The sequence below is a fragment of the Tripterygium wilfordii genome, chromosome 12, assembly GCF_013401445.1.
Source record: "Tripterygium wilfordii isolate XIE 37 chromosome 12, ASM1340144v1, whole genome shotgun sequence".
In the NCBI taxonomy this organism is placed as follows: domain Eukaryota; kingdom Viridiplantae; phylum Streptophyta; class Magnoliopsida; order Celastrales; family Celastraceae; genus Tripterygium; species Tripterygium wilfordii.
Window position 1 is genome coordinate 4560900 of NC_052243.1, and position 26571 is coordinate 4587470.

General features: G+C 35.1%; 3 protein-coding genes and 1 non-coding gene across 4 annotated transcripts; 3 read left to right on the forward strand and 1 right to left on the reverse strand.

The window, feature by feature from the left end:
* The first annotated feature begins 251 nt into the window (after window positions 1-251).
* LOC120011603 lies at window positions 252-364 on the forward strand. Its single transcript, XR_005471056.1, has one exon. It is a non-coding gene; the product is annotated as a U5 spliceosomal RNA (small nuclear RNA).
* Window positions 365-2703: 2339 nt separating this feature from the next.
* On the forward strand, window positions 2704-6627 carry LOC120011275 (protein YIPF6 homolog). Its single transcript, XM_038862352.1, has 3 exons — window positions 2704-3334; window positions 5817-5891; window positions 6088-6627. The coding sequence occupies exons 1-3, from the start codon at window positions 2828-2830 to the stop codon at window positions 6346-6348; spliced, it is 843 nt and encodes a 280-aa protein (XP_038718280.1). The 5' UTR covers window positions 2704-2827; the 3' UTR covers window positions 6349-6627.
* Window positions 6628-10765: 4138 nt separating this feature from the next.
* Window positions 10766-12437, reverse strand: LOC120010137 (transcription factor bHLH96-like). Its single transcript, XM_038860843.1, has 4 exons — window positions 11915-12437; window positions 11328-11696; window positions 11156-11219; window positions 10766-11055 (listed from the first exon to the last, which is right to left on the reverse strand). The coding sequence occupies exons 1-4, from the start codon at window positions 12359-12361 to the stop codon at window positions 11000-11002; spliced, it is 936 nt and encodes a 311-aa protein (XP_038716771.1). The 5' UTR covers window positions 12362-12437; the 3' UTR covers window positions 10766-10999.
* A 10811-nt stretch (window positions 12438-23248) lies between these two features.
* Window positions 23249-24828, forward strand: LOC120010329 (E3 ubiquitin-protein ligase ATL6-like). Its single transcript, XM_038861105.1, has one exon. It carries the CDS (start codon window positions 23558-23560, stop codon window positions 24626-24628), a length of 1071 nt encoding a protein of 356 aa, XP_038717033.1. The 5' UTR covers window positions 23249-23557; the 3' UTR covers window positions 24629-24828.
* The last annotated feature ends 1743 nt before the right edge of the window (window positions 24829-26571 follow it).

Sequence of the window (26571 nt, forward strand, 5' to 3'; positions counted from 1 at the left end):
AGTGATGGGAGATATTCGGGTTTTGAGGAACATGGATGAGGACGAGGTGTTCACTTTCTCGAAGAAGATGGGAGATATTCAGATAAATTTGAACCGAACCCTTAAAATAGGTTGCCTGACAATACTGATCGGCCCATTTGTATCCATTGTAGTTATTTGTTTTCAAATCCCACCACATCGCTACTACAAGGAAAATATGATGTTGAATGAACCAAATAAAATTACATGTGAACAACTTTGAAGACTCACGCAGTCACACAGTGCATACAAAGTGAACTATTCTTTCGCCTTTTACTAAAAAATACTGTGTGCGCGTCGCAAATTGTGACATACGTCAATTTTTGGAGGGTCTGACCATTGGTCTTAGGCCCACACAATTCTATTATAGAACTTTATATAGGAGAGCACCAATTTTTGGATCTAAAACTTTATACAGAGACAATGAGGTTGGTTGTTGAAGTCTCTGTTATATAGTTCGCTTTATGGGACAGGCCTTGGTTGTTTCTCTATATGGCAGGCTTTGTTATGCATGCACTTGCTCAGCCTCTCAAAACAGCCCTTGCATTGTATTTGATGTTGTAATTTGTCCTAAATTAGTAAGGATATTTTAATCATTGTCCATAAGCTCTCAACCCACTATAAACATTCTTATTGTGAAAACCCTAGAAAAAAGAGATGAGAGACTACGAATCCTTGAATTCAGAGACAATTCGTGTGAAAGAATTCATCAATAAAATTTATCATGGCCATCCTTGTACGTAGACAAAATTGGCCATATTACGTAAAATTGTTGTCTCTTGTGTGTGATTGATTTCGTTTTCAATTTCTCTATTTTTTGCATTAATAACTCGCATTGATCGTGAACACCTTAAATTGTTTCCGCACAATATTTGAGTCTCCAATCTACGTTGGGATGGTTGGAGCAAAATGCTTCAATAACTACAAGAGAGTCAACTTCCAATATAATTGAATCCCATTCCATATGTTTGGCACTTTCCAAAGCCACTTTTACCACAAAGGCTTCGCCAGCAATCACCTTATTATGTGGGGAAACATTGAGTGTTAGAAAAAATATAACTTTTTTTTTTATCAAAAAGAACCATTTCATTCAGAAGAAAAGCCAACATTAGATGATATAGAGTCTTCATTTATAATTGAAACAAGAAAATTAGGAAGCGCTTCAAGCCAAACTATGTACCCATTTGAAAACCCAGTGATATTCGAGCAAGGCAGTGAGCAGCATGATTACAATTCCGTGAGGCATAGTGATAACTCACTAGACCCACAGAGCCCGCAACCTCTCTGATAGATTCCAAGAAGTGTCCAAAGGAGGCCATATGATATTCATTTGAATTCAAGGCAACAGTCAGAATTGAGGAGTTATTCTTCACTTCAATGTTACGAAAGTCACTTTCTCCACAAATTTATAATCCCTTTAGGATTGCCAGAACCTCAATCGTAATAGGTTCGAAAGCTCCTTGTATAAACTCAGAGAAAGCCAATAACACATGACCCTCTCTAATCTATCCTTCAACTTTGCCCTAACTTGAAGCATTATATATATTTTTTTATATTCTCTAACACCACGTGTGTTCAGCTAGTCATGGGCGTTTGACTACATTGAAGAACTATTATAAGATACAAATGCAAATTGTCATTTTCACTTAGATTTCAGTAATTTAATATAAAACTAATTGACCCTCTAACGCCTATCCAAGTTATAATATGTATTTACGTTAACATGTTAAGTTACTTATATATGAGATCAAACATCAAGCAGTTGCAAATACACCCCCCTTTTTCCCCCCAAAAAAACTACTCATATGTTTATAATTATATTGTATATAATATGTATGGTTAATATAGAAATTATAATTATTAATTTCATAGACATTTATACAAAAGAACAAATATTGATTGATACACACTCATATACGATGATAGCTAATTTATACTCAATGAAAAATCTCTAGCAAATGATTGTTTTTGTTATCTAGAGAACATTTCATATGTTAATTTGTGACGTGCAATTTAATGACTATGTAGATTTTCACTGATTATATAGATATTTTCTTTTTTTTGATAAATATATATATTTTCTTGATTTAATGACTATATAAATATTTACTTAATTTAATGACTATATAAATATTTATTTATTTCCGGTCAATTTTCAGTAGATAGCCCTAAAAAAATTTTGGGGGCAACGCCCACCTTTGGCTTCTCCTATAAATTTCTAACTCCATCACTAACCAAGCCCCCTTAATTTAAATTCTAGATCCGTCACTGACATCAAGATAAATATTCATCGATAATATCATATCAAGAAATTGTACTGTTGTAAATAACTCTAAAAAAAATTCCGGGAGCACTACCCACCCCCGGACCCCCAAAAAAGTTGTTGCGTAGCTCAAAATGAGATAGTTTTCACCCTAATATCACTTCCTAGCTTTGCTCTTGATAGTCACACATCGAATTGACATAACTCAACGGAATGGTATATATGCAAAGATACAGCTCCTCTTACACAAGTGATGTGTTTTGTGAGCTTAAGTACGTCGAAGACGATTAAGGATAACAAATTTGTGTATACATTGACCTGTTTTTCTAATGGGCTGAGATTTTTCGGCCCTTTGAGCAAAATAAGGGGCCGAAGGTATGGCCCAACTCTTAAGTGTTCCAGCATTAATTTAAGATCCGGATCCAATTCTACCCGCATCTCCCCGTGACCTTCTTCCTCGATTTCTTCTTCTTCTGCAGATCTGCACAGAATTTTCCTTCACTTTCGCGCGAAAAGTAGAAGGAAAAGACACATATTAGAAAGAAAATGTCTCATAGCGACACAATACCTCTACATGCCTCCTCCCAGTCCGACATCGATGAGATCGAGAACTTAATCCACGCCAGTGTGCAGTCGGGCCCCACCACTGTGCTCCCGGCCCGGCCTCCCAGTCCACCTCGAGCCTCGATCCCCGTCTCTTCCGCTCCATTTATCCAGTCCAACCTCCCACCGCTTCCGCCGTCGTCCAACCAGAAGGTGCCTCCTGTCCCTGCTCCTCCTCCGCCTCTTCCGCCATCCAGTAACTCCAGTAGCTCCCGGCCTAACATCACGCCCAGCGGGTTCGGTTCACCGCCAAACACGTTGACTGAGCCGGTGTGGGACACGGTGAAGCGGGATCTGTCGAGGATCGTGAGCAATTTGAAGCTCGTGGTGTTCCCTAACCCCTATCGTGAAGACCCCGGTAAGGCGTTGAGGGACTGGGATCTTTGGGGGCCATTCTTCTTCATCGTGTTCCTCGGCCTCACTCTTTCATGGTCCGCGTCGGTCAAGAAGGTGAGTGACATTGGTTTGGGTTAATTGTGAAAAATACTATTAATATTACTTTTTCGTGGGCTTCTGATATTTGATCTGATCGTGCCTATATGTTGTGTTATTTCCTTTCTCATTTCTCTCATTGATGTGCATATTTTAGTTAATTTGTGCCGTCTTACTTGATCTAGCCCTTCGAGGGTTTAAGAAGAGAGTAGTTTTATCAAAGATATGGTACATTTTCTTGTGATCTATTTTACAGGCTGATCAATAGTGTGAATAAGAGATTAAGAGCAGAGGCTTGCTCAGGCTCAGTTCCGCTAGGACATGTTTTGGGGTGTCTATAATCTATATATTATTTTACTTCCGCATGCTATTTATGGTCTAGTAATGCCAATTCCTCGTGTATTTTATGGAATACTCATTTTATTTAAAATGAATAATTCGAGCACACCTGGGAAGGTGTTCAACTAAGCTTCTAGTTGAATGAACCGTACAGCTTTGCTTAAAAATCAGTTGAATCAAATGGTAATACAGTCGTCATTTATTCTAAATTTGGAAAGTCTTTTTCATGAATTGTTACAAGCTTGCATGAATCATAATAGGTGATTATATGTAATTCTAGCTGCCTTCTCGGGTTGCGTAGAGTATTAGCGTCTAGGAACTCGGGGTACTACGATATAAGGATTAAGGATTGTTGTCTAGTCTCACCTTCTTGTCTAGGTTATCAAGCCATAGGACATACCCAAAGGTGTTGCGGCAATATAGTCTGATGTATTCATTGCACTATTGAGTTAAGTGTCCATGTTCTGTGAACCTGTTTTAACGTCATTTAGCATTTAACAATCCAGAATTTCTTACATTCAACGAGGGAAGCATCACATTTTAAAAATTTTTCTTTCATAAATGTTGACATTATTTTATATCAGTCATTCTCTATCCCGTTAATGAATATTATTCCTTTCATATATTTTGTAAGCTTGATCTTTCGTGTATCAAAATTATACTATATATGCAGTGTGGAATATGTGAGAAGACTATTACAGATGACCTTAAATTTGACCTATGGTCAAGAATTTCAATTTATTTTTGAAAGCTAAATGAACTTTATAAGAAATAGCCCCAAGGGATGCTGCCCTTTTACCCGATGTGAGAATCAATGGTGTCCATGAGGACCATGACATTGAAAACTACACAATCGTCTACATTATACTTCTCTCTCATCTCAAAACAAAGTTTTTCTAACCACCCATCCTTTACTACCCAAGTGGGTGATTATTTTTCCCCCTGGCCTAGAGACTTTTTTTTTTCCTTTCCATATAAACCAGCAAATTATTGGAGGAACTGCGGACATTATAACTTTTTATATCGTCGAACATAACACCAGGCTTTAATTTCATCCTCCACTATACCAGACAGCACTCAACAGTCATAAGTTTCCCTAAAAGATGAGGATAAAGATAGATGACAACTTCCCTTGGGTACCATCTTACTAGTGTGAAAAAAGTACAGACCTCTGACAATTTCCTGCAAAGGTGCTCCTTCCTGAAAGCTCTTTGGGAAATTTTATTGTGTTTAATGCCTAATTTACTGGATGAAAATTGCTGGTCTGATCAGTTTGTCATATGAGAATGTATATGTTGAGTGCACTTGGGTATGTTATCGGGTAGAATCACACGTCCAAGTGGCTAGTGCATCTCTGTTCACTGTCAATCTGTGGTGACTACTAAACCCTTATATTTCCTAAAATTAGGGGCTGGGTCTTTGTGTTGAAGCGAAGAGACCAGGTAAATAAGCAACATCAGAGGTCTGTGTTACTTATTTGTAGTGTATTGTGTGACCTTATTATTTGAGAAGGGATTTTCCTTGGACCCGATGGGTGGTTTTTTTCTTTCTTATTTTTCTTTTCTGCAACTATGTTTTTATTTTCTACACGGTGACTGAATGCTAATGTTATTTCCTGTGTTCGTCAGAGTAGCTCTTTTCCATCTCCTTTTTTGCACAGCAGATTTGTGATTATAGTAGATATTCGTGTTGGTGTTAAGTGACAGTTGCCAGGATGTGTTGTTCTACAGTGTTCTTGTTGGCAAAGTTTGCTTTGATGAGAGATGTTACGGACTAATTCTAAATTTCTTTTTGAGAGAGAATCTATGCAACGGCTATTATTAAACAGTGAGATAAAATTATGCCCAATGCATTGCTCAAGCTTCTGATTTTGTTTCCTTTAATTTGTTCTTAGTGCGTTCCTTTCTCATTTCATTATCTTCAAAGCACGAGATTCCTACAAGAGATTACAAGTGAAGACAGTCTATGCTTTTAATGATTTAGGCAATAGGAATGCTATAAACTTTGTGGATGTTTAACTCAATTGTTTATATTCACTCATTTACCTCTTTTTTATGTAGTCTGCAGTATACCTTACAATACGGACCATCGGTTCAAGTTTTTGTTTTTTGAAGGAAATATAGCTTATTTCATTCGGCACTGACAATTTTCTAACTGTCAGTCAGAGGTCTTTGCTGTTGCGTTTGCACTACTTGCAGCTGGTGCTGTAATCTTGACATTGAATGTCCTGCTACTGGTAATACTTCCTGTCCCTCTTCCTCTATGTCTCTTTCTTTCCCTCTCTCGCCTTCTCAATGTATCTTTGTGTGTATATATATGAGGCCAATATCTCCTTACTAATGGCTGGTAAAAATCTTCAGCAAATTGCCTCTCTGATATTTCAAATATACTAAAGCCTGGATGTAAAAATGATTCAACGAACTTTGTTTCAGGGCGGACACATAATTTTCTTTCAAAGCCTTAGTCTTCTGGGCTATTGCCTGGTCCCTTTGGACCTTGGAGCTCTGATTTGTATGGTGAAGGACAATGTGATATTAAAAGTGACAGTGGTTTGTGTGACGTTGGCTTGGAGCTCCTGGGCTGCTTATCCTTTCATGAGTTCAGCAGTCAACCCAAGAAGGAAAGCCCTTGCCCTCTACCCCGTTTTTCTCATGTATGTATCTGTTGGTTTTCTCATCATCGCCATCAACTAATGCATCTTTACTACCGGGATTCTATTAAACAGTCTAAAAAACACACAGTTATATAGGAAATTCATGTCGTGGAAATTGTCTTTGCATGTCATTTTTGACGACTGATTTTCAAAGCCTAGACCTGCCAAATGTATGTAGAATGGAACTTGTGTTTTTCTGTTCTTGTGTCTTTTGAAGTGATGTACTGAGAGATTGAAGCTGAAAGAAATTGATAAACAACATTTTGGTCCTGTTTAGTCCTGAGTTTGTTTTATCTGGTACAAAATAATGCCTTGATCTTGTAGCCTGTTTTTAGTGTATTAGGCTTAGTGATGGATAGAGGGAAACAAGATTAATGCAAACAGTTTGCCTATAAACTGGTGTGATGTGACCCTGAATTACTAGGAGATTTTTTAAATGATTTTTCTTTCAATGCCATGGATGATTGATCAATATATATGCAATTCTCGATTGAGGATTGAGGCAGGCTCCAATTATTTGAAGTTCCAATTCATTTTAATACTTGACAATCAATGATGAAATTTGTTTCTCAATCCTTGATGGCAATAGTCAAGGATGTGATTGATCATGCTCCAGTGTTTCTTGTTATGGCACAAAATTTAGGTTTCTGTAAAACTGTTAATATTTATGCTCTTCAATTAAACTATGGCTAATAATAATTTAGAAAAATAGTATAATTTATATATAATGACTTTGTCACCAACATGAAATTTGTTTTGATCAATCTGTTGACTTATTATAATGGGGCATTTGGTTGGTACTTTGATAGGAGAATGAGGGTGAGATTAGTATTTTCTCTTTATTTGGTTGAGTTTTGGAGGATGGAATCCCAAACTCATTCCATTCTCTATGCTCTCTTGTGAAAAATAGCCAAACTTACTAAAATGATAAGAATTGTTATTCTCCAGAAGGAAGAATAAGTTTTGATGTGTAAAAATTTTTTTTACACTTGTTATAAAATATTGTTTTATTTTCTAAAAAGGAAAAAAAATATAATATGAAAATTGTATTATTAATATTCTCACATTCATGTTCACTCATGATTTCATACCAAACATGATCATGCTCACCTTGTACTCATCTCCTTCTCATCTCATATTCACCTCACAGAATTATTAATCAAATGCTCCGTAATGACTTCATCACCAACATGAAAACTGTGTTTTGAAGTTAAGTCTTGCCAAACTATAGATATTGCATATGCTCCTAACCTTGCACTTTGCACTCTGAGCAAGGAAAACTCCATTGTTGGCCGCTTGGATCATAAACAACAAAATCTATCCTCCTCTTGGATCTTCTTCTTCCAAAACTCGTTTAGCATGCGTGAACATTAAGCTTCCATCCAAGTCGTTTGGGTCATATACGTAAATATACATATCATCATCATTATCATCATCAAAGTGTTTATCCCAAAAGTTTAGAATTGACTACATGAGTCTATGAGAACATCAATGAAAATCCACCAATGTATTCATTTTCTCTATTTATTTTTATCGTAGAGCATAAATTCATCCACTCCCACTAATTTCATATTGTTTCTTATTATTTCAAACAATGTCTTTTTATGTCTTTCTTATGGCCTCTTACTTTATCCTATATAAATTCCCTCATTTCTTCTCATCGTCGCATTGCTATCTCTACGTTGAATATGTCATTATCATCTTAAACGATTTTCTCGTATCTTATCTGTAATAGGTGCTACTCCTATCTATCTAATAATCTAATTTCTTATTATATCTTTCCTATTATGACCACACATCCAACGAAGTATTTGCATTTATGCTACATGAATTTTTTGGATATGTTGTCTCTTGATAGCCCTACACTCAGAACCATACATCATTGTAGGTCGTATAGCTAACCTATAGAATTTTCCCTTCAACCTTAAGGGATCCTTCGATAGCATAAAACTCCAGATGCACTTACCCCACCCGCTTTTAATCATATTAACTATATCATCACTTATGTCTCCGTCTTCTTGAAAAATCGATTCAAGATTTTTAAAAATCTTACTTTTTGTTACTTCTCTCCTATCTAATTCAATTGCTTGTTCGCTCCCTTATCTACTCTTACTAAACTTACATTTCATGTATTCTGTTTTAGTCGTATTTAGTTTAAGTACTTTAGACTCTAATGCTTGCCTCCATATTTTGCGTTTTGAGTTAACTCCCGATACCATCTCATCCACTAGAACTATATCATTTGCAAACAACATGCACCAAAGTACCTCACCCTTGATATGTCGTGTGAGTTCATCCATCGCTATAATAAATAGGAACGAGATCGAGCTTAGTGCCGACCCCTAGTGTAATCCAATTGTGATGTGAAACTCCCTTGTAACTGCTCCAATAATCCTAACACTAACTACGACTCCTTCATACATCTCTTTTTTTTTTTCGAAAGGAAAGATATCCTTAAGAAAAACCAGGGAAACATTATGAGAAATACAATGGGTTAATGGACTCATGGATGTCATTAAATAAAATACAAGAACTAGGAGACTCCGTAAGTCGCCCCATTGCAGCAAGGACATCTACGAGTTTGTTTTGGTTCCAAGAGATAAGGGCATGCAACCTGATGATCCACAGAACGTAACAAAGCTCGGGTATCCTCCAAGACAAAACCAATATGAATCAAAGGCATTATCTCCTTTTGCATACCTGCAACAATAACAGAAGCATCTCCTTCCAAGTGGAAAGGAAATAAGTTGTAGTCCAAGGCCATTTACACCCCAAATTGGAAAGTCAGGGCCTCAATCATATCTGGTCCCCTACCTGCTGGGAATTTTTGAGGCCAGATATCCAAGTGAGCACAGCCACAAGAATCTCTAATGATGACACCAATACCAGCCCAAGTCTCCCCTTGCATGCAAGAACCATCAACATTGACTTTATACCAATCGCGCCTTTGGGGGGTCCAATCCAATTCCAATTCATTCATATCCTTATTCATATTAATATAGCTAATTGGGACTCCTTTCTTCTCTAAAATACTCTACATTACTTCCCAAGGCACCCTATATATCATATGTCTTCTCTAAATTTGTAAATACTAAATGAAGGTGTTTTTTACTTTTGTCTATGTTTGGTACAAAATTTGACAATATAGGTTGACCACCAATCCAACATGAAGCCAAGTTAACCAGGGCTTGCAGAGTTGAAAATGGTAAAATATCAATTAGAATGGTGTTTTTTTTAAAAAAAAATTTACCTGGGCAGTCTTGTCTTTGATGAATCATTGTCCAACTGTAAAGTTGCATGCAGTTAGTTCATTTTTACCTTCATTCTGACAATGAACAATTATCTTAAATAATTATATGGTGGATTTTATTCAAAAGCACTTGTATTAATGAAACCAGCTCACACTATGTTATGCTCTTAAAATTAGGGGTGACAAAAATCTATCCGATCCGAATGATCAAATTTATCTAACTTAGATTAAATCAAGTTTGAACATAAGTTATATGTTTGACATCTGGGTTCAAATATAAAAATTTTGTCTAATTTAAAATCAAGCACATAAATTTTGTCCGATTTAATTGTCCGGACCCTAATCCAAATTAGATTATTGTCTGATTTATTTGTTCAGATTTAAACCATCCGGGTTTGGTCAATTAAGTACGTCTGAAATCCAATCCGAATTAAGGTCTGGATATGTAAATATTTCATAAACACGTGCTGTTAATTGACTAGGAACCGATTTTTTCCACCCCTACCTAAAATCTATATAATTTAGGAGTTGGAGTGAAATTATTTGTTAAGATTTAACTTAAAAAGAGTTTATTTCTAATGTCGTTGTTTTCTTGGGTACTAGTATACAACCACACCCCCCTATATTATGAAATAAACTTAATATATAGATAGATCGAGTGGTTATGTAAGCAGTAAACTACTTGGACGATCTCCTAGTGGTAAATCTTTTTGGAAAAAAAATTGTACGGATTCGGAAGATATTGCATTCAATTCTCACTATGAGCAATATCCTTGTGCTCATATCCTTGTAGCTACGCATTGAATTTTGACCCAACTTACTTTGTTGTCATGTGTAAAACTTAACGTGCGTGCGAACCTGATGGTGGAATTTAAGTCCACATCAGTCTAGACATAATTACTATGTCACATAGATGCACCTGAGTGTTTTTTACTATATAAATTTGATTGAAAAGGAATCATAAAAAAAAGGTTAAAGAGTACTGTACCTTTTTAAACAACTTTTCCACAGCCATCATAGCAAAATTTGTTGTTTTATGTTAGGACGAGGAGCACTAATTTTACCCTTTACAGTTAATTTAGATTCGCAAATATATGATAATTTCATGTACGGACCCAGTAAGAATCAAACTGGTGTCATTGTAAGCGCATCGGAGAGCATAGTCAATTATATGGATGGCCCATGCTAGCTACCTAAATTCAAGTAATTGACAATAAACATATAGTCCAACTCCACATGACATACATTTTGGTTAGAAAGCAAAAAAATAAAGTGCCCAAAAGCAAATCACAAAAATTGACTTACAAAGAAATTAAAAAAAAAAAAAAAAGTTAACTGGAAACATGATTGGAGAGACATTACTTTTTTTTTGATAATGTGAAACCCATCCAACTGTTTACTAGATAACTAATTGGTAAACACTGGATCACATGGAAGATCCCTAACCTCCGTGGACCAGTTGACACTTGAGCCGAGACCTAGTGCGGAGAGACATTACTTGGAGATTGACAAAGAAATATTAATGCAAAACAAAGAGAGAAAGTCACACAAATGCTTATGTAAATTAATTAACACACAACATTTGCTTGAATCCTACCTAGCAACTCATACACTGCTGTTGCAATCTCATCCACTGAAGTCAGCTTACACTCATCTTCTACCTGCATTAATGAATTAATTAAACAAAGAAATTAATCTCCAAAACCATTAATTATTTGAGTTTTTCTTAATTTCTCTTGTTAATTAGTGAAATTCAGTTATTAACATACCTTGACACTGACAGAGTAGAGGACAATTTGTTGGGCTGTTGTGACATTAAGGTGAAGAACAGTGAGACAGAGAGTCTGCAACCCAGAAACCAACTTCAAGAGCAGCTTAGGCCGCCTTTTCGACCTTATCTTGACGTGGGCATGAGTCTCCACCATTGTTACTTCTATGTCTGCAACATTAGATTTTGAGTACTGTGGGAATGTGAAGAATTCAGAGAAAGTTTGAGAATTATTAGCACTATCATCATCAGCAGCAGTAGCAGCAGATTTTGCTGCCTTGATTTCTTTGTGGACATCAATTAAGCGTATTCTCTGCTCAAGCTCCTTAACATAATTGATTGCGCCCCCGATTATCGATGCTTGATCACCCTACATGAAGATGAAAGCTAATTAGTTGAGGATGATTATGCCCAAAAAAAACAAGGATGTACAACAATGGGCCGTTGGTTGAGATGGTGAACTTGACTGCGGTAACTCTCAGCGCAAGCGAGATATCGTGTGTTCAAAGTTTAGGGTTTCTATTATCACAATTTGCAAGATGAACCCTTGTTTAAAAAAAAATGTAACAAGAGATGAATGTAGCATACCCTTTGAGCATAGGATTCTGGCATTAGAGATCGAATCACTGAGAGATACTCATTCATTTGCTTTCTTCGATTGCGCTCCACAGCAATGTGAGTCATTCTTTGATTCTCGATCTCTTGTTTGTTCTTTCTGCTCTTGGATCTGCGTCTCTTAGGACGTATAGTATCAGTAGTCATGATGTCTGTGGATGTATCTCCGGAAGGCGTGTTGAAATCTGAGGCTGCATTGTTGTTACTCAGCTGCAAATTGTTAAAGTCAGAAATAGAAGAATTCCAATTGTCTGTTTGGTTGTCGAGAAAATCATATGAGCTTGCTTTCTCTTCTTCATCTTCTTCATTTTCTAGGCCAGTGATGTGATTGCTCCAATTGTTTTCCAGGAAGTTGTAGAGGTCTTGATTGCTGTTGTGTGTAAACCAGTCTTGCTGGAAAACTACTGCCTCCAGTGCCATTCTCTCTCTCTCTCTGTCTCTCTCTCTCTCTCTCTATCTCTCTTTCTCTTTGGCTTTTTGGGTGGTGAATCAATGGATGGTGAGGTGAAATGGTGCATTTAAAAGGGCTAAATGGAACAAATCTACAGGCTTATTGCACGTGAAAATCATACTCATTATGGATGTAAATTTTCCAAGGCATTTCCTTTTTTTTTATTTATTGTTATGTGCTGTCTAATGATATTACTTCATAAGTTGGAAAAAAATTATTTCCTTCTTTCAACTTTAAGAAGAACCCACTCAAAGAGACGACGGACATATCACATCATTCACTAATCACTCATATAATGTACCATAACCAATGGGATGATATCAATTCACGAGTAGTCGATAATAATGTATGCATAGTTGAGAATGAAGATAGATACAATATTGCAATTTAAATTTGAAAAATGTACTAATCGCCTGTGAGTTGGCACCATCTCATTGGGTCGGATGGACCATATCAGCGTATGACATGGTACTGGAGTGGGACCATATTGAATAATTTCTGATGATTCGGTAATAATATGGTCTGATATACGAACTCACTAATATTAGAGTTACCAAAAAAAGCCTGTGCAGTGTAGAGATTCTTGCAGATTTAAAGTTTAGGAAAACTGAAAAAGAGACTAAAAAGGCCTATTATATATGATAAATTATTATCATCGTCCCCACAAAAAAGTTCCATAGCTTTGTAAATGACAAAGATGTAAAAATACAGAAGCAATGTGACCACACAAACATGAAACAACAAAAGCTATATACGTTATACAATTCTGTCTATATATATAACAGAATTGTATAACGTAAAGTAATATAAATTATTTATGCATGTGTCAATTCAAGTTGCATTTTCTTTTTTGCAAGTGAGCCGTTGGTTGAATGGCAATCACATTGCATGTAAGGGATCACTCACCCATTCTGCCGTGAATTTGAATCCTACCCCCTCCCCAAATCCCTATTTAAAAAAAAAAGTCAGGTTGGCTTTTTACATACTTCAATTCTTTTGAAAAATGTTTGCTACATTTATATATATACTTGGGCTAGTTTAGGGCACTTGATAATTCGAGTACCAATATAATCACTTGGGTGATAACTTAATTGGTGAATTTCTCTGCCGCCAAACTGTATGAATTCGGAAAGTCTTGAGTTCAATTCTCACTGGGAGCAATGTCTTTGTGACCAAATACTGGGTTTTCACCCAACTTATGCTATCATCAAGTGGGAAACTTTTGTGAGCGCATGCTTGATTCTTGACGGCATGAATTTAGGGTCATATTGAATGTGAAAATGACAAGTACGTATGGTGTCGTTATCGGTTAAAAAATAGGACTATTATATGTAATATGTTGTGTTGTCTAAAAAAAAAATCCTACTATTTTGATTAGGAAAACCAATCATAGCATTTGCCAACTATTTTAAAACTTCTAATTTAACTCTTATGACAAGTTAATTCTTTATAATTGAATTAACACCCATTGTTTAAACTTGGCTTCTAAACAAACCATAAAACAAAGCTTTATTAGGATCATGTATATATCCAACTGGTGAAACAGTTTAAAATTTCTTGTTTGAAGTAATCATTTCATAGGATGACAATTAGTGTCGTCTTCCAGAAGACTAAAACTCGTTTTGGATTAACCCAAGCTAGCTATATATATAATAATTAGACTTGCAAAACCTATCTATAAGCATCTTTTGTCAACAATGTTAATACAATAATTAGAATCGCATACAGCCAGCGCCCAGCTGTGTTGATAACATTAATTGTACTGCTGGATCTCTCTTAACTTTGATTTTCAAAGACAAGTTAGCTAGGGTTCTTCCCAAATCAAATGGATTTATCCTTAATTAAATCAATTATTACTAAGTGGTTATGCTATTCTATTTAATTTATTATATTTTGTCAACTAATTAACTGTCATTTAGGGTTCGGACGATATGATCGGTTCAAATGCATGAATATTGCAAATGCCGTGTTTTAGAGGGAGTCGGTATGCCATTAATGCCATGCACACAAAAACGTATGTATCTATATCTATATATGATGGGGTATTACCGGAAACTTTGTCAGTGTCTGTACGAGGTGTGCATGAAAACAAAACTAGTTTCAAGGAATTAGATATTGTTGTTGCCGATGATATTTGGAAAAGACGTTTTCGCCTTTCGGTCTTCACAATTGGATATAAATATATAATTGAAGATTCATCTAATCTTCTCACCTGACAACAATCATATTGAAGACTTTCGGTCTTTATTTCTGGCCACACGTTGGGTTTTGAGCCCAATTTATTCATTTGTTAGGTGAAATTTTTTTGTACACGAAAAGCACGATTTAAGTTTAGGCGGCCTATATCAAATAATATATATAGAACCGAAAAAAAAAAAATCTAGAACATTGCCCTCAAATCCTGGACTCCGCACAAAATTCCGACTCTAATATCTAATGTTGGATCCCTGCATGGTACGCCACAACACATACTCTAAGTCAGCCGCACTATATTCAAGCAATGGCAGGAATCCAACCTCCAACCATGTCATATATATGTGATATGTGTGTGTGTGGATATATATATATATAGAAGATGGAGGTCAAGTGACAAGGAATTGTAATTACTAGCTAGTTTTGATTTTTATAGTGTGAAAATGAAATTAAGTAGTGGGGTCTGACGTATCTCTAATATATATTCCCTCAAATCCTTAGAAGAGATGTAATTTGTTGTAGCACGTCTTAAAAACACAAAGGACAACCCCACATATCATGCCATTGAATCAGACCAACATATGTCTCTATCCAGGCATCTATTGGACCCAATCCAACAAAAATGTACAAGAAAAAGCAAGAATTAATTCCTAAAAGGCAATAACACTTTTTCCCTCGATCTGATTTCTTCCTACCAAACTGCAGCTCGAAAATCTCATTGTCGTCTAGAAAGGTTAGCATAAAATCTATGGACTGCCATAGATTATTCTCGAGGCTCCAATCGGATTATTCTCAAGGCTCTAATTACAATTTTCTTTCCAGGATATAAATAACAGTGGATTATTTGTCAACATCGCTCCAAAGGTGGCCTTGGTATTGTGATTATTTACTGTCAAAATAAGATAACTTATAAGCTATGAAAATAAGGTAGCTTATAAGATGTGAGCTCTATTTGGTAGGGCGGTCCCGCGCGCTACTCCACCAAACGCCTTTGTTGAGTACCGTTGGCAAAAAAATTGTTGGATTGTTAAGCGGCCAATATTTATATTTTTGTTTCCTTTTCTTTTATGTTGTTTTATTATATTATAATTAATTTGAATTCTTTAATTCAAAAAATAATATTAAAAATAAGTATTATATAATTTTCATAGTTTATGAATTACCATCTTCTAAAAATTTTACCAAATTACTCATAGTTTATTTCACAACTTTTATTACAACTTTGTTTTTATATCTTTTAAGCTCATTCTAAAAAGTGTTTGTTTTTTTGCTAAACTTTCCAACAATTGGCTTAATATGTGGTCTTGTTGCATGTAAGTATGTATGTATGTATTGACGATTTAACTTTCCCTCAGCTGTGACATGATAAGTTTGGCCCAACACGTAGGTTCTATTAATTTTTCGAGCTGTTAGGCTTACGTGCACATAAATTTTCAATCTGATGACACGAAAAGTTTCATCAAATCATAGCATGTGGCAACACATGGATATTACTCTCATATTCCCTAAGAGTAATGTACTCAAAGGGGTGTTATCTGGCTTTAATTATCAAAATAGCACATCAAGCTAAGAAAATCATCACTACAAAGGGGTGCTAAAATAGCACCTTGGATGGTGGGATGCTAAATTTAGCATTTTTGAATAGGATAAGAGAGAAGGTATAAATGGAGAAGGCAGTTATGAGTGGAGATGATGGACTTTAAATAGTCCTTGCCCAAAACAACCATTTAGTACTCCATTTTCTTTGGGGTGGAATCAAGAAATTATACCACTCTACTATTACACTATTCAAGATGGTAAAATAGAGTTTTAGCACCCCATTTTAACAACTTGGGTTGAATTTGCTCTAATACGAATAGGGGTGGCGAAACTTTGTTCGGTCCGGATTAAGCTAAGTTTGGACATAAGTTATATGTCCGAAATTTGGGTTCAAACACAAAATTTTGGTTGGGTTTAAAACCATATCCGAGTCCAAATAAGGAAATCTTATCCAGTTTACTTGTCCAAACCCAACTCAAATTAGGTTATTGTGCGGTTTACTTGTCCAAATTTAGACTAATCCGGATTTGGTCAGTTAAATATATCCAAAATTCAATCCAGATTAGGATCCGAACATATAAATGTCTCATAAACATGTTCCGTTGTCTGACTTGAAACAAAGCCAAAACCAATTTTTCTCCACCCCTAGCGGAAACAGATTCCCGGAACGCCTTTTCGTGGGCGTAAGGATCTGGCATGGTTCCATGGAGGCTCGCTCAAGTCTGCAATGCAACTGAGCTAGCAAAAGTGCAGCTTGCCAAAGGTTGACATAATTCACATCTTCAGAGAAGCAAATGGGATGGCAAATCTGATTGCAAAGAAAGGTGTAATGAGATCAACAGATTATGTTTATGATTTTGAAGGAGCTCTCCTTTTCCTTTGATACACTCCATACCGCACACCGGGAGTGTTTGTAATTTCTACTTTTATTATAGTCTTTTGCACTATTACTTGTTGTCACGGCTCCCAGGCATCCCTTGATGCCCTATTTGTATTTCCATTTTTTCTGAATATATCTTGTTTCTTATCAAAACAAGAAAAGCATGCAATTTCATTACATAGTGTATGTTTTTTTTCCATTATTTTTTCAAAAAGATTAAAAACTTTAGATGTACTATATTGATGTGACGTAATGTAATAATGCATTTGGAGGAGCAAACAAAGTAGTAGGCCACACCGTTAGCCGTACCAATGCCAGACACACCATGAACTGTTAAGGTGGATTCAAAACAACGGCGTAACCCTAAAACCACTCTCTTGTAATAATAGAACGACATCCAACAATTATTTAGGGTGAATGACCTAGCTCCACGTAAGTCTCGTTAATCGGAGAATTAATTGACATAAATAGCCTTTTGTGTCACAACAAAAATCGAGAAAAACTCATGCCATGTTTGGTTTGTTGCGAGAATGAGAACGGGAATGGGAACAAAAATAAGAATGGAAACATGAATGAGAAAGGGAACATGAATGAGAATGAAAATTTCAATGATTCCGATGTTTGATTGGTGAATTGTGACAGAAACATTGAAGAATAGGAATGGAAATAGCTGAGAAAAGACTATATTATCCCTTAAACGTATTGTCCTTTAATGATAACTTTGTATTATATTTAGGAGGACAACACAGTTATTTCATATTGGGCCAACAAGAGGAGGACAAACACACTTATCTAATTGCTTTATATTTTAAAAATAATTATTTTTTTTTAATTTAAAAAGATATAACTCATTAAATTTTGTAAATAAATTATTATTAAAATCAAAAAACAAATTCAAACATGAAGACATCTTTCAACGTTTACAATAAAGATGCCATTCAATATCTGCGTTAGACCTTATACGCTGGGGCTGGTTGGTGCTGGAAAGATACCCAAGCAATGGGATAAAATTATAATCACATTTGCAAAACCAATTCCCATTCCTGTCGGTATACAAACTTCCTTAGGTAGAGGCCGGAACTTCAATTCCGGACAGGAACGAAATTCACCGTTCCATTTCGATGTAAAAGCCATAGCCAAACGCATGAATTTGTTTTGGAATGGAATTGAGCGTTCCGATTCTGATCAGAATGGTGCAACCAAACATAACGTCATAGTTTTTTAATATTTATTTTAAGGAGTTGTTCTGTTCGTTACATAATTTCATGAAATATATGTTGAAAAATAGCTATTTTCCTAATTAAAATTATATAAAAGATAAGCAACATCTATACACAAAATTTGCAGAGTAGACGAGATTTGGAATAGGTAAGATGTATACATATTTTATCCCCACATTATATGTAAAATGGTTGTTTTCAAAATTAAACTTGTAACCTCAAAGTTACTGTCTACAATTCTAACACTAAGTCGCATGTTCGTTTGTCTCATTAAAATTTGACGCCTTTCTTGACTACACATTTGGGTGGCAAAGTTCAATTCTCCAATCTCTAAAATATTTTTAAAAAAATTTGACTTTTTTTTTCTTTCTTTTGATAAACTTGGATTGATTGTCTATCGATGGTTCAAGAATGTAACCCTAAAACTTATCGGAAATAAAAGATATGCATACATGGTTTCAATTCAACGATTAGCAATTAAAAAAAATGCTTTTAATGATGATTATGATTGTAATAATTATAGTTTCTTTGAACCTAACACAAACTTCCAAGAGAACACATAGATAGCTACCCAGGCTAGACCTCTAGAGTCAGAGAAGCCTAGAGAATTATATATAGCAATCGTGTACTCCAGCCTGTTAATTTTTTTTTAATTTCACGTTACTATGAAGACTCCCTTCAGTCATTGTCAAGTCATTATATATATGAATTATCTTATGAGATCATAAATAAAATGATATTCTAATTTTTAGGATTCACTTTTAAAGTTCGACTTTTTTTTATGAATCCAATGATCCAAAATTATCATGCACTTTTTATATTAAATTTAATTTTTGTTTCGGACAAAAAAATATTATTGGGTTTGTAAGATCAATCAAAATTTCTAAATTGTTTAAAAAACATTTTGAAACCTAAAAGTTTGGAACTTATTTTATGAGCTCACTTTAGAATCTTATATAGAATTCATATATATGTATGTATGTATATGTATATGTGTAGAGAGAGAGTGTTTGATTGAGATTTGATTGTGTAATTAAGTAATGTCTATTATTAATACAACTTTTGAAAGTAAATGACGTGCGAGGTACTACTTTTCATTGATATTATGAGACATTCACGAATTCTGAATTATTAAAGTGAAAATTTTATGTCTATCATTATTAATGTTACGCACTCTTTGTCTGTTTTAGACCATTTCTAGATGTATTCTCCCAAAAATTCCAACAAACACCCTCTACGCCTAGATTAACTCACAGTTGTTTTTTTTTTTTTTTTTTGCATCATTGGAAAAATGTGGTTGGAGATGGAGGTATTATTATAGATGAAAATTTTATTTCCGGCCCCCAAAACACTGTTCTCATACTATAAAAGAGGATTGATAGAGGGATCTCACATAAGATAAACCTAAATACAACGAGTGTTAATTCTCAAATTTTTGGAATCACAAGGGATATACCTAGAAATTACTCAAACCGCATAGAGAATTGGTAACATTTACCCTTTAATTTACTATCTCGTAATTTTTTATTTAAACACAGAACTATTTAATTAAATTTGGTCATAGAGAAAACAATACATCAAAAACGAATATTTGGGGAATTGAATTTTTTTAAAATGATAATAGTTCTTATTATGAATGTTGTTTCAAACAATGAGCAACAATCATAATTGTAGAATACGAAAGAAGAACAAATGATAAACGGTATCCATGTGTATCAGTTAGGGTGAAATACGAAATGTCGTCGAAAGATGTACGTCCAACTAAGGTATTGTGTGTTTTGTTTTAGGAGATGATCACATATCCTTCACTTGAACCTATTGTCTCTTGGAGGTGGAAAATTGAGTATCCAAATGACCACTTAGGGAAAAAAGAAAAAGAAAACACCTTTTTTGTTGTTGGGACGAAATACAAATTATTGACATATATTCGTAATCAAGGCCTAATTGAACCCATCACAAGCATATTAAATCTTGTGCATACACCTCAGCAACTAAGATAACTGGGATCCCAATTGTTGGGATCTTTATCTTTTTTGGTACACGTACTCCTTCTGATGACATATTGAAGGTGGTTGCTCTGAAGCCCAACAATTGAAAGTTTGAAACTTTTTAGCTTGGCCCAACTCAAAGTCCAATTAGAGATTCCTTACCTTTTTTTTTTTTTTTTGCAATTTTAATATTGTAATGTTTGAATTTTGAATGCATGGGCATCAATTAAATGCCAAACTGCATGACATAATCAAATAGAAGGCAAACATATATATAATGGACTTCTTCTATAAGAGCAACTCCAACCCAACATCTCATTTTGAGAGACATCATCTTCCCTATTTTAATCAAAAATCTATTTTAGGGGATTCCTATTTTAACACCACTCCAATCACATTATCCATTCCAATATCAAATCAAATATTTTATTATTTTTCAACATAATTATCTCTAACCACTTTCAACTCTAACTCATTATTACAAATACAAATAATTTTATTTTAATATTAATAATATCATAATTTAACAATAATTTTAAAATAATAACAATAAGTTGATATCATCTTTTGTATAATTATCATTATTATAAATAAGATATTTATTAATGTCTTTTATGATTTTTAATTGTTTAATATATAGATAAAGATAAATGGTAAAGAAGTGATAGACAAATAAAAATATATAAAGATAAAGTAGTAGTCCAGTTAACAAGAGTTGTTTATTCTCAAGAGGGTTGTAGGTTCAAGGCTCATAAAATACAAGATTTGTTCATATTTCGTCTATATGAATTTGGGTAACTTTGCGCCTTATAGACCCTTGTGAAGAAGGACTCATTGTCAGCTAGTTTTCTGGTTTGGGCAGTGGTGATGGGCTCACCCTTTGGACAGTGGCTCAAACCAAACATTTGTGTAATGGAAGTTTGCTACGCCTCCTATGTTCCTGTGGAGAAGTGCTCACTGCTAGTTGGTAAAATATTTGGGTTGTGGTAACGTATTCGCCCTTTGGACAGTAATCATGGCTCAAACTGAATATTTTACAACGAATGAGTACTCCTATGGTCATTTCCAATGAAAATTTGCTACACCTCCCATGACCACGTCCAAGGGGGTTTGCTACGCTGGTCGCTCCTGCTCATCATTTAAAAAATGTTTGGACAAAGAAGTACGAATTTATAAGGTTTCGTTTAGTTTTCGTAGAGACTCGTAATGGTAATTGGAATGAGATTGATAACGGAAATGAAAATGAGAATGACCATTACAATGATACATTTGGTTGCATTAATAATGATAGTAATGATGAAAAACAATATTTAGTATACAAAATATTTGTTGAAATGGAATGGAATGGAAATGAAATGAAGTATTTATTAACCAAAATACCCTTGTGTATTTTAGTCTTTATCTCTTCCTAAACAAATCATGATAATTTTTCAAATAAACTCAAATAATATATTATTAAATTATTATATATTATATTGTTATATTTATTTTTAAGACACTTTTAAAAAATATTTGGACCATTATTAGACAATAAGAGACCTTAAAATAATATTTATAAAGGGAAATAATAGTAAGAAGCCAATAGGAATGAGAATGACCATTCATGAGGTAGGAGAAGAGAATGGTCATTACATACACAAGGGAATGACCATTCCCTCTTCTGATACCAACAAATATTGGATTGGTAATATACTGTTACAATGACCATTATATTATCATTCCTTGGTTAAAGAGTGTACCTATTGTTCTCTAATTGATTCCTTATTTTCCGGCTTAATTTAACAAAATATAAAAAAAGATAAATAAAAATGTGACTTTTTTTTTTTTTTAAATGGAGAAGGAGAATTCGAATCCTGATCATCTTTGTTTTAATTTTTATCTTACGAGAAATAATTATTTATTGTTTTATTAATTTTTTTAGTACAAGTACAACTACAATATATGACACACCACCAGATCAAGCCTAGGAAAGTACATGTGTCAACAGGCCCTACGCAGGAAGCACAAACCAAGCCCATGCATGGACATACTAAGCCCGCACACCTTCTTATAAATATTCAGGAGGAGATGAGACTATAACTCATGACCTGAAGTGAGGGACATGCAAATATTGCATAGAAAATATTGAAATGGAAGCGGAGGATCTCGATCATTCAAAGGTCAAACAAGAAAGCATAGGAAGTCTAATAGTTGTTTGGTTTTCTTTCAAAATTCAACCATAGATACTTTGACCATACAAGGTCAATACATAGAAAAAGAAGGAAACGAAATCATCATGGCTGAGGTAAAGATCTACATATATAGTCAACATTGAATTTCCTTGCGCTCTGGAAGCAAAAATCTTTGTATGAAATTATGAATCATCCAATTTTGTATGACTTTTTGAAGTTGACTTTCGCTTCTTAACTGAGAAAACTACCTTCCATGACACCGTCACGCTGGTAGAAAATTATTTATTTTCACTTGTATTATATATATAGACCATAAACTTTGAAGGTATTTACATAATTAAATTTCTTCAACAATTTCTGATCTCTGATGGACCTCTCAGTATGATTTTTTTTTTTTGGTAAGTCACATATGTATAGCAACAAAAAGGAGAACATAAAATAGGGCATATCAGAATAGATGGCTTGAGGAACTCTTTTACAAATAAGAGGAGGACCTCTCCGTATGATTCAAACCCATATGAAATTCAGTGATTTTTTTTTTGAAAAATATCATAGACCTGATAGATTCATAGATTCAGACATGTTGAAATGGAATCCAAACAAAACGGTTGGAACTCGGGTCGCCATAGAAGATGAAGTACAAACTGAAATCAACCAGATAAAAGATAAAAGCCATTCAATGAAGTTATTCGAAGTGGCTTATTCTGGAATTAACATTTAATTGGTGAAGTGGTGGGATGATTATGTGAAATATTCTCAAGATTTGTGAGTAAAATGGAAATTACGTAATAAAGGTTGAATATATGGCAGCCGTTCTATCAAGAAATTGTGGACCGTAATCAATTAATTAGTTTCTTGCATGATCATTGGAACCTTCCTGATCCTATCCTATGATATCAACCACAAGTCCACGTGGCGCAACATCTATGACTAATCTCTGAGATATATCTCTAAAGTTCCCTTCACTGGGTCCCACAACGAAAACCCCCAATTCATGTCTTGATGCTCACGGCTCCTTCCTTTTCCTTCTCCGCCATTTATATATCCTATCTGTCCTCACTCATTCCTTCTTCTCTCTCACACAACCATGCCCCCACAATCATCGCTGATCAGTTATCAGTAGTAATCAGTCGCAGCTCAGCTCAAACTTAATTGATAATTCTTCGACTTCATCATGAAATCTTGTGCAGCTATGTACCGAATCATTTCTTTTACTTTGCTTTTGCTGCTACCGTACGGGATGGGCCAGGTCACCCAGGATTCTTATCCGAACGTGAGATTCTCACCGTCGATGGCAATAATCATCGTGGTTCTGATTGCGGCTCTGTTTTTCATGGGATTCTTCTCTATTTACATACGCCAGTGCTCGGACACGCGCAACGGTTCGGGAATTGTGCGGCCTATCACCGGACGGTCGCATACGGCGACGCGTGGACTGGATCCGGTGGCGATCGAGAACCTTCCGATATTTCCTTACTCCGAAGTGAAGGAGCTCAAGATCGGGAAGGGAGCACTGGAATGCGCGGTGTGTTTGATGGAATTCGAAGACGACGAAACGCTGCGTTTGATCCCCAAATGCGACCACGTGTTCCACGCGTACTGTATAGATCCTTGGTTGGCCTCTCACACCACGTGCCCTGTTTGCCGCACCAATTTGGTTCCGGAACTCGGTGAGTCAACACCGAATTTACCCGACTCAGATTCCGCGTCAGACATCGAAGCACAAAACGACGTCGTACCAGCAGAGCAGGAAATAGACGAGGCAGCGTTAGGACAACAACGACCACCGGAACCTGAAGTCATGAGTGTGAATCAAACTTTGAACAGGAACCGTACACGTGGGTCGAGATCTGGTAGACCACCTAAATTCCCTAGGTCTCACTCGACCGGACATTCATTGATTCAACCGGGAGAAAACACGGACCGGTTCACTTTGAGATTGCCGGTTGACGTAAGGAAGCAGATAATGAATCGCCGGCTGAACCGGGCTATGAGTCTGCGTCTGTTGCCGAGGGAAGAGAGTTTGAGGAGAGGCTATCGAAGCGGGAGTAGCAAAGGGAAAAACTTAGGGCGATTCGATCGGAGTACCAAGTCGGACCGTTGGGTGTTTAGCATGGCACCACCATTTTTAACGAGAGCATCGTCGGTCAGGTCGCAGACAGTGGCGGCAAACGACGAGGGATCTTCCAAGCGGCTGCCTGAACAAGAAGCGCCACTTGCTGAATCGAGTCGGCCTCCGGTTTAAAGGCCAATTTTGTATTAAATTTTCTTTTAATAACTTTACACGATTTTTTAATATATTCTTATAACAATATGCTCCGGTCTAGTCTGTGTATATTGTATAGTTTACATTATTTTTGTATTATTAATTGAATTTTGTGACTACTGAATCTTTGTTGGAATCGAACATTGAACACTCATATGCCCAACTCAATTGAGTATTAATTGAATCACCTCTCGTTAATATCTTTCTTTATAAACTTTTTTTTTTTGTCATTTTAGAACAAACCCAATATAAATTTAGGCAATAGATGGGACACCCCTTCCCGTCCCATCCTTGTCTCATTCCTTTCATAAAGGTTCATTTTAACACAGATTATTGGGGTGATAATACCTCTTGATTAAATAAATAAAAAAAGGTGGTATCTCATTTTTTAGGTAGGATTTGGAAAATTCCCACAATAGTCTGCTCTATATGTTCGACTTTGTGACATTTGCTAGAATGAGACCACGAAACTTCTTGCTCATCACTTTTATTCCAAGTACTAGTCCCCAAATACGTTCACTTAACTAGTTTGGGTACTTGTAGACATTGGCGAATTGGTCACTTGCTTGCACAAGGCATTTTAAATATGTTCTACAAAATTCATGTTAGTTGTAATTTAGAAAAAATAAATAAATTTTAAAGCACTCTATTTGGATTGGATTGGATTGGATTGTTTGTATTCTTTGAAGTTAGCTTAGTAAGTTGGTTTTTGGTGTAATTTAACAAAAATCTTGGAGTGCAGTTATAATATTGATTCATTTCTTGAGTAAGAGTTTGTCTACAAATTGTTTTATTTTAATTTATATCAAGAGTTGATTACATGACTTAAATAAAGTTATGTTCCATCTTACAGGTAATTTTTGACCGTTAGATAAGTTCTCAATAAAAAGAACAATTTTTGACCAAGTTTGGGCTTCACTTGTACTAGTTTATTAATGAGATATTTTAAGCAATATTTCATTATGTATTACATGAATTTTTTTTAATACAAGGGAAGGGATTAGAGAGGCTCGAACTCAAGATCTCTGTGAAATATCACATACACATGATCCCCTTTGATGATCACAAATTAACAATGAAGATAAAACTGTTGGACCAAGACTTAGTGTCTAGTCAACATTGTGTTTTTTGATGATTGTGTATGATTGTATACTAAAATGTGTGTGAGCATGCTTGACTTGAACATATCCTAAAATGCTAGAAAACATGCTTAAATGGTTATTTGGTTAATTGTTTAATATCTTAATTGTGCATATACACTTAAATTAAGGCTTATGCATATCTCTATGTGAATTTGATATCTATATATTTTTGAGATAGTGTTGGAAATTCAGTTTTGAAAACAAACATACATGGATTAAGTTAGGGCATTAATCTTCTAATGATCAGAATTTATCTTAACCAACTTAGGTCTAAATGACTTGAAACTTGAACCACATGCACATAAAGGTCTAATATATGTTCTAGGACTATAATCATGATAAATTAAGTGCATCACATATATATTTGGTCATATGCTTAAATTCCGCCAAAACTAGGTTTTACCTAATTTTGTGCATATGTGTTCTTTGTGAATGTGGTGAACCAAATGAACTCCGATTTAAATGAAATTTCGTGTGCATCTTAGTTTTATCACTATGAACATATTTGACCTAGAAAAGTTCAAGAGAAAAGGTCATTTACACTGAGTTTGCAAAATGACATTGAATTTACATTTAGAATTTATCGGTTTCACTATTAGTGACTTATTTGCTTGGTTGAGTGACCAAACGATTTCCGATTGTTATGAAATTTTATATGGACATTCTAATATATATAAAATGATTTATCATGCAGTAATATGAAATTTCTGGGTTGTTTTTCTAATGTAATTAACCTATGCGCTCTATATGAAGCTCTTTGAGCTTACATGCAATTGGAGA

Coding starts and splice junctions, on each gene's coding strand:
- LOC120011275 (XM_038862352.1), top strand. CDS start 2,828: ATGTCTCATAGCGACACAATACCTCTACATGCCTCCTCCCAGTCCGAC. Junction 3,335..5,816: donor GGTCCGCGTCGGTCAAGAAG/GTGAGTGACATT, acceptor TCTAACTGTCAG/TCAGAGGTCTTTGCTGTTGC. Junction 5,892..6,087: donor CATTGAATGTCCTGCTACTG/GTAATACTTCCT, acceptor ACTTTGTTTCAG/GGCGGACACATAATTTTCTT.
- LOC120010137 (XM_038860843.1), bottom strand. CDS start 12,361: ATGGCACTGGAGGCAGTAGTTTTCCAGCAAGACTGGTTTACACACAAC. Junction 11,697..11,914: donor CAGAATCCTATGCTCAAAGG/GTATGCTACATT, acceptor ATCTTCATGTAG/GGTGATCAAGCATCGATAAT. Junction 11,056..11,155: donor AGCAGTGTATGAGTTGCTAG/GTAGGATTCAAG, acceptor TCAATCTCCAAG/TAATGTCTCTCCGCACTAGG.
- LOC120010329 (XM_038861105.1), top strand. CDS start 23,558: ATGAAATCTTGTGCAGCTATGTACCGAATCATTTCTTTTACTTTGCTT.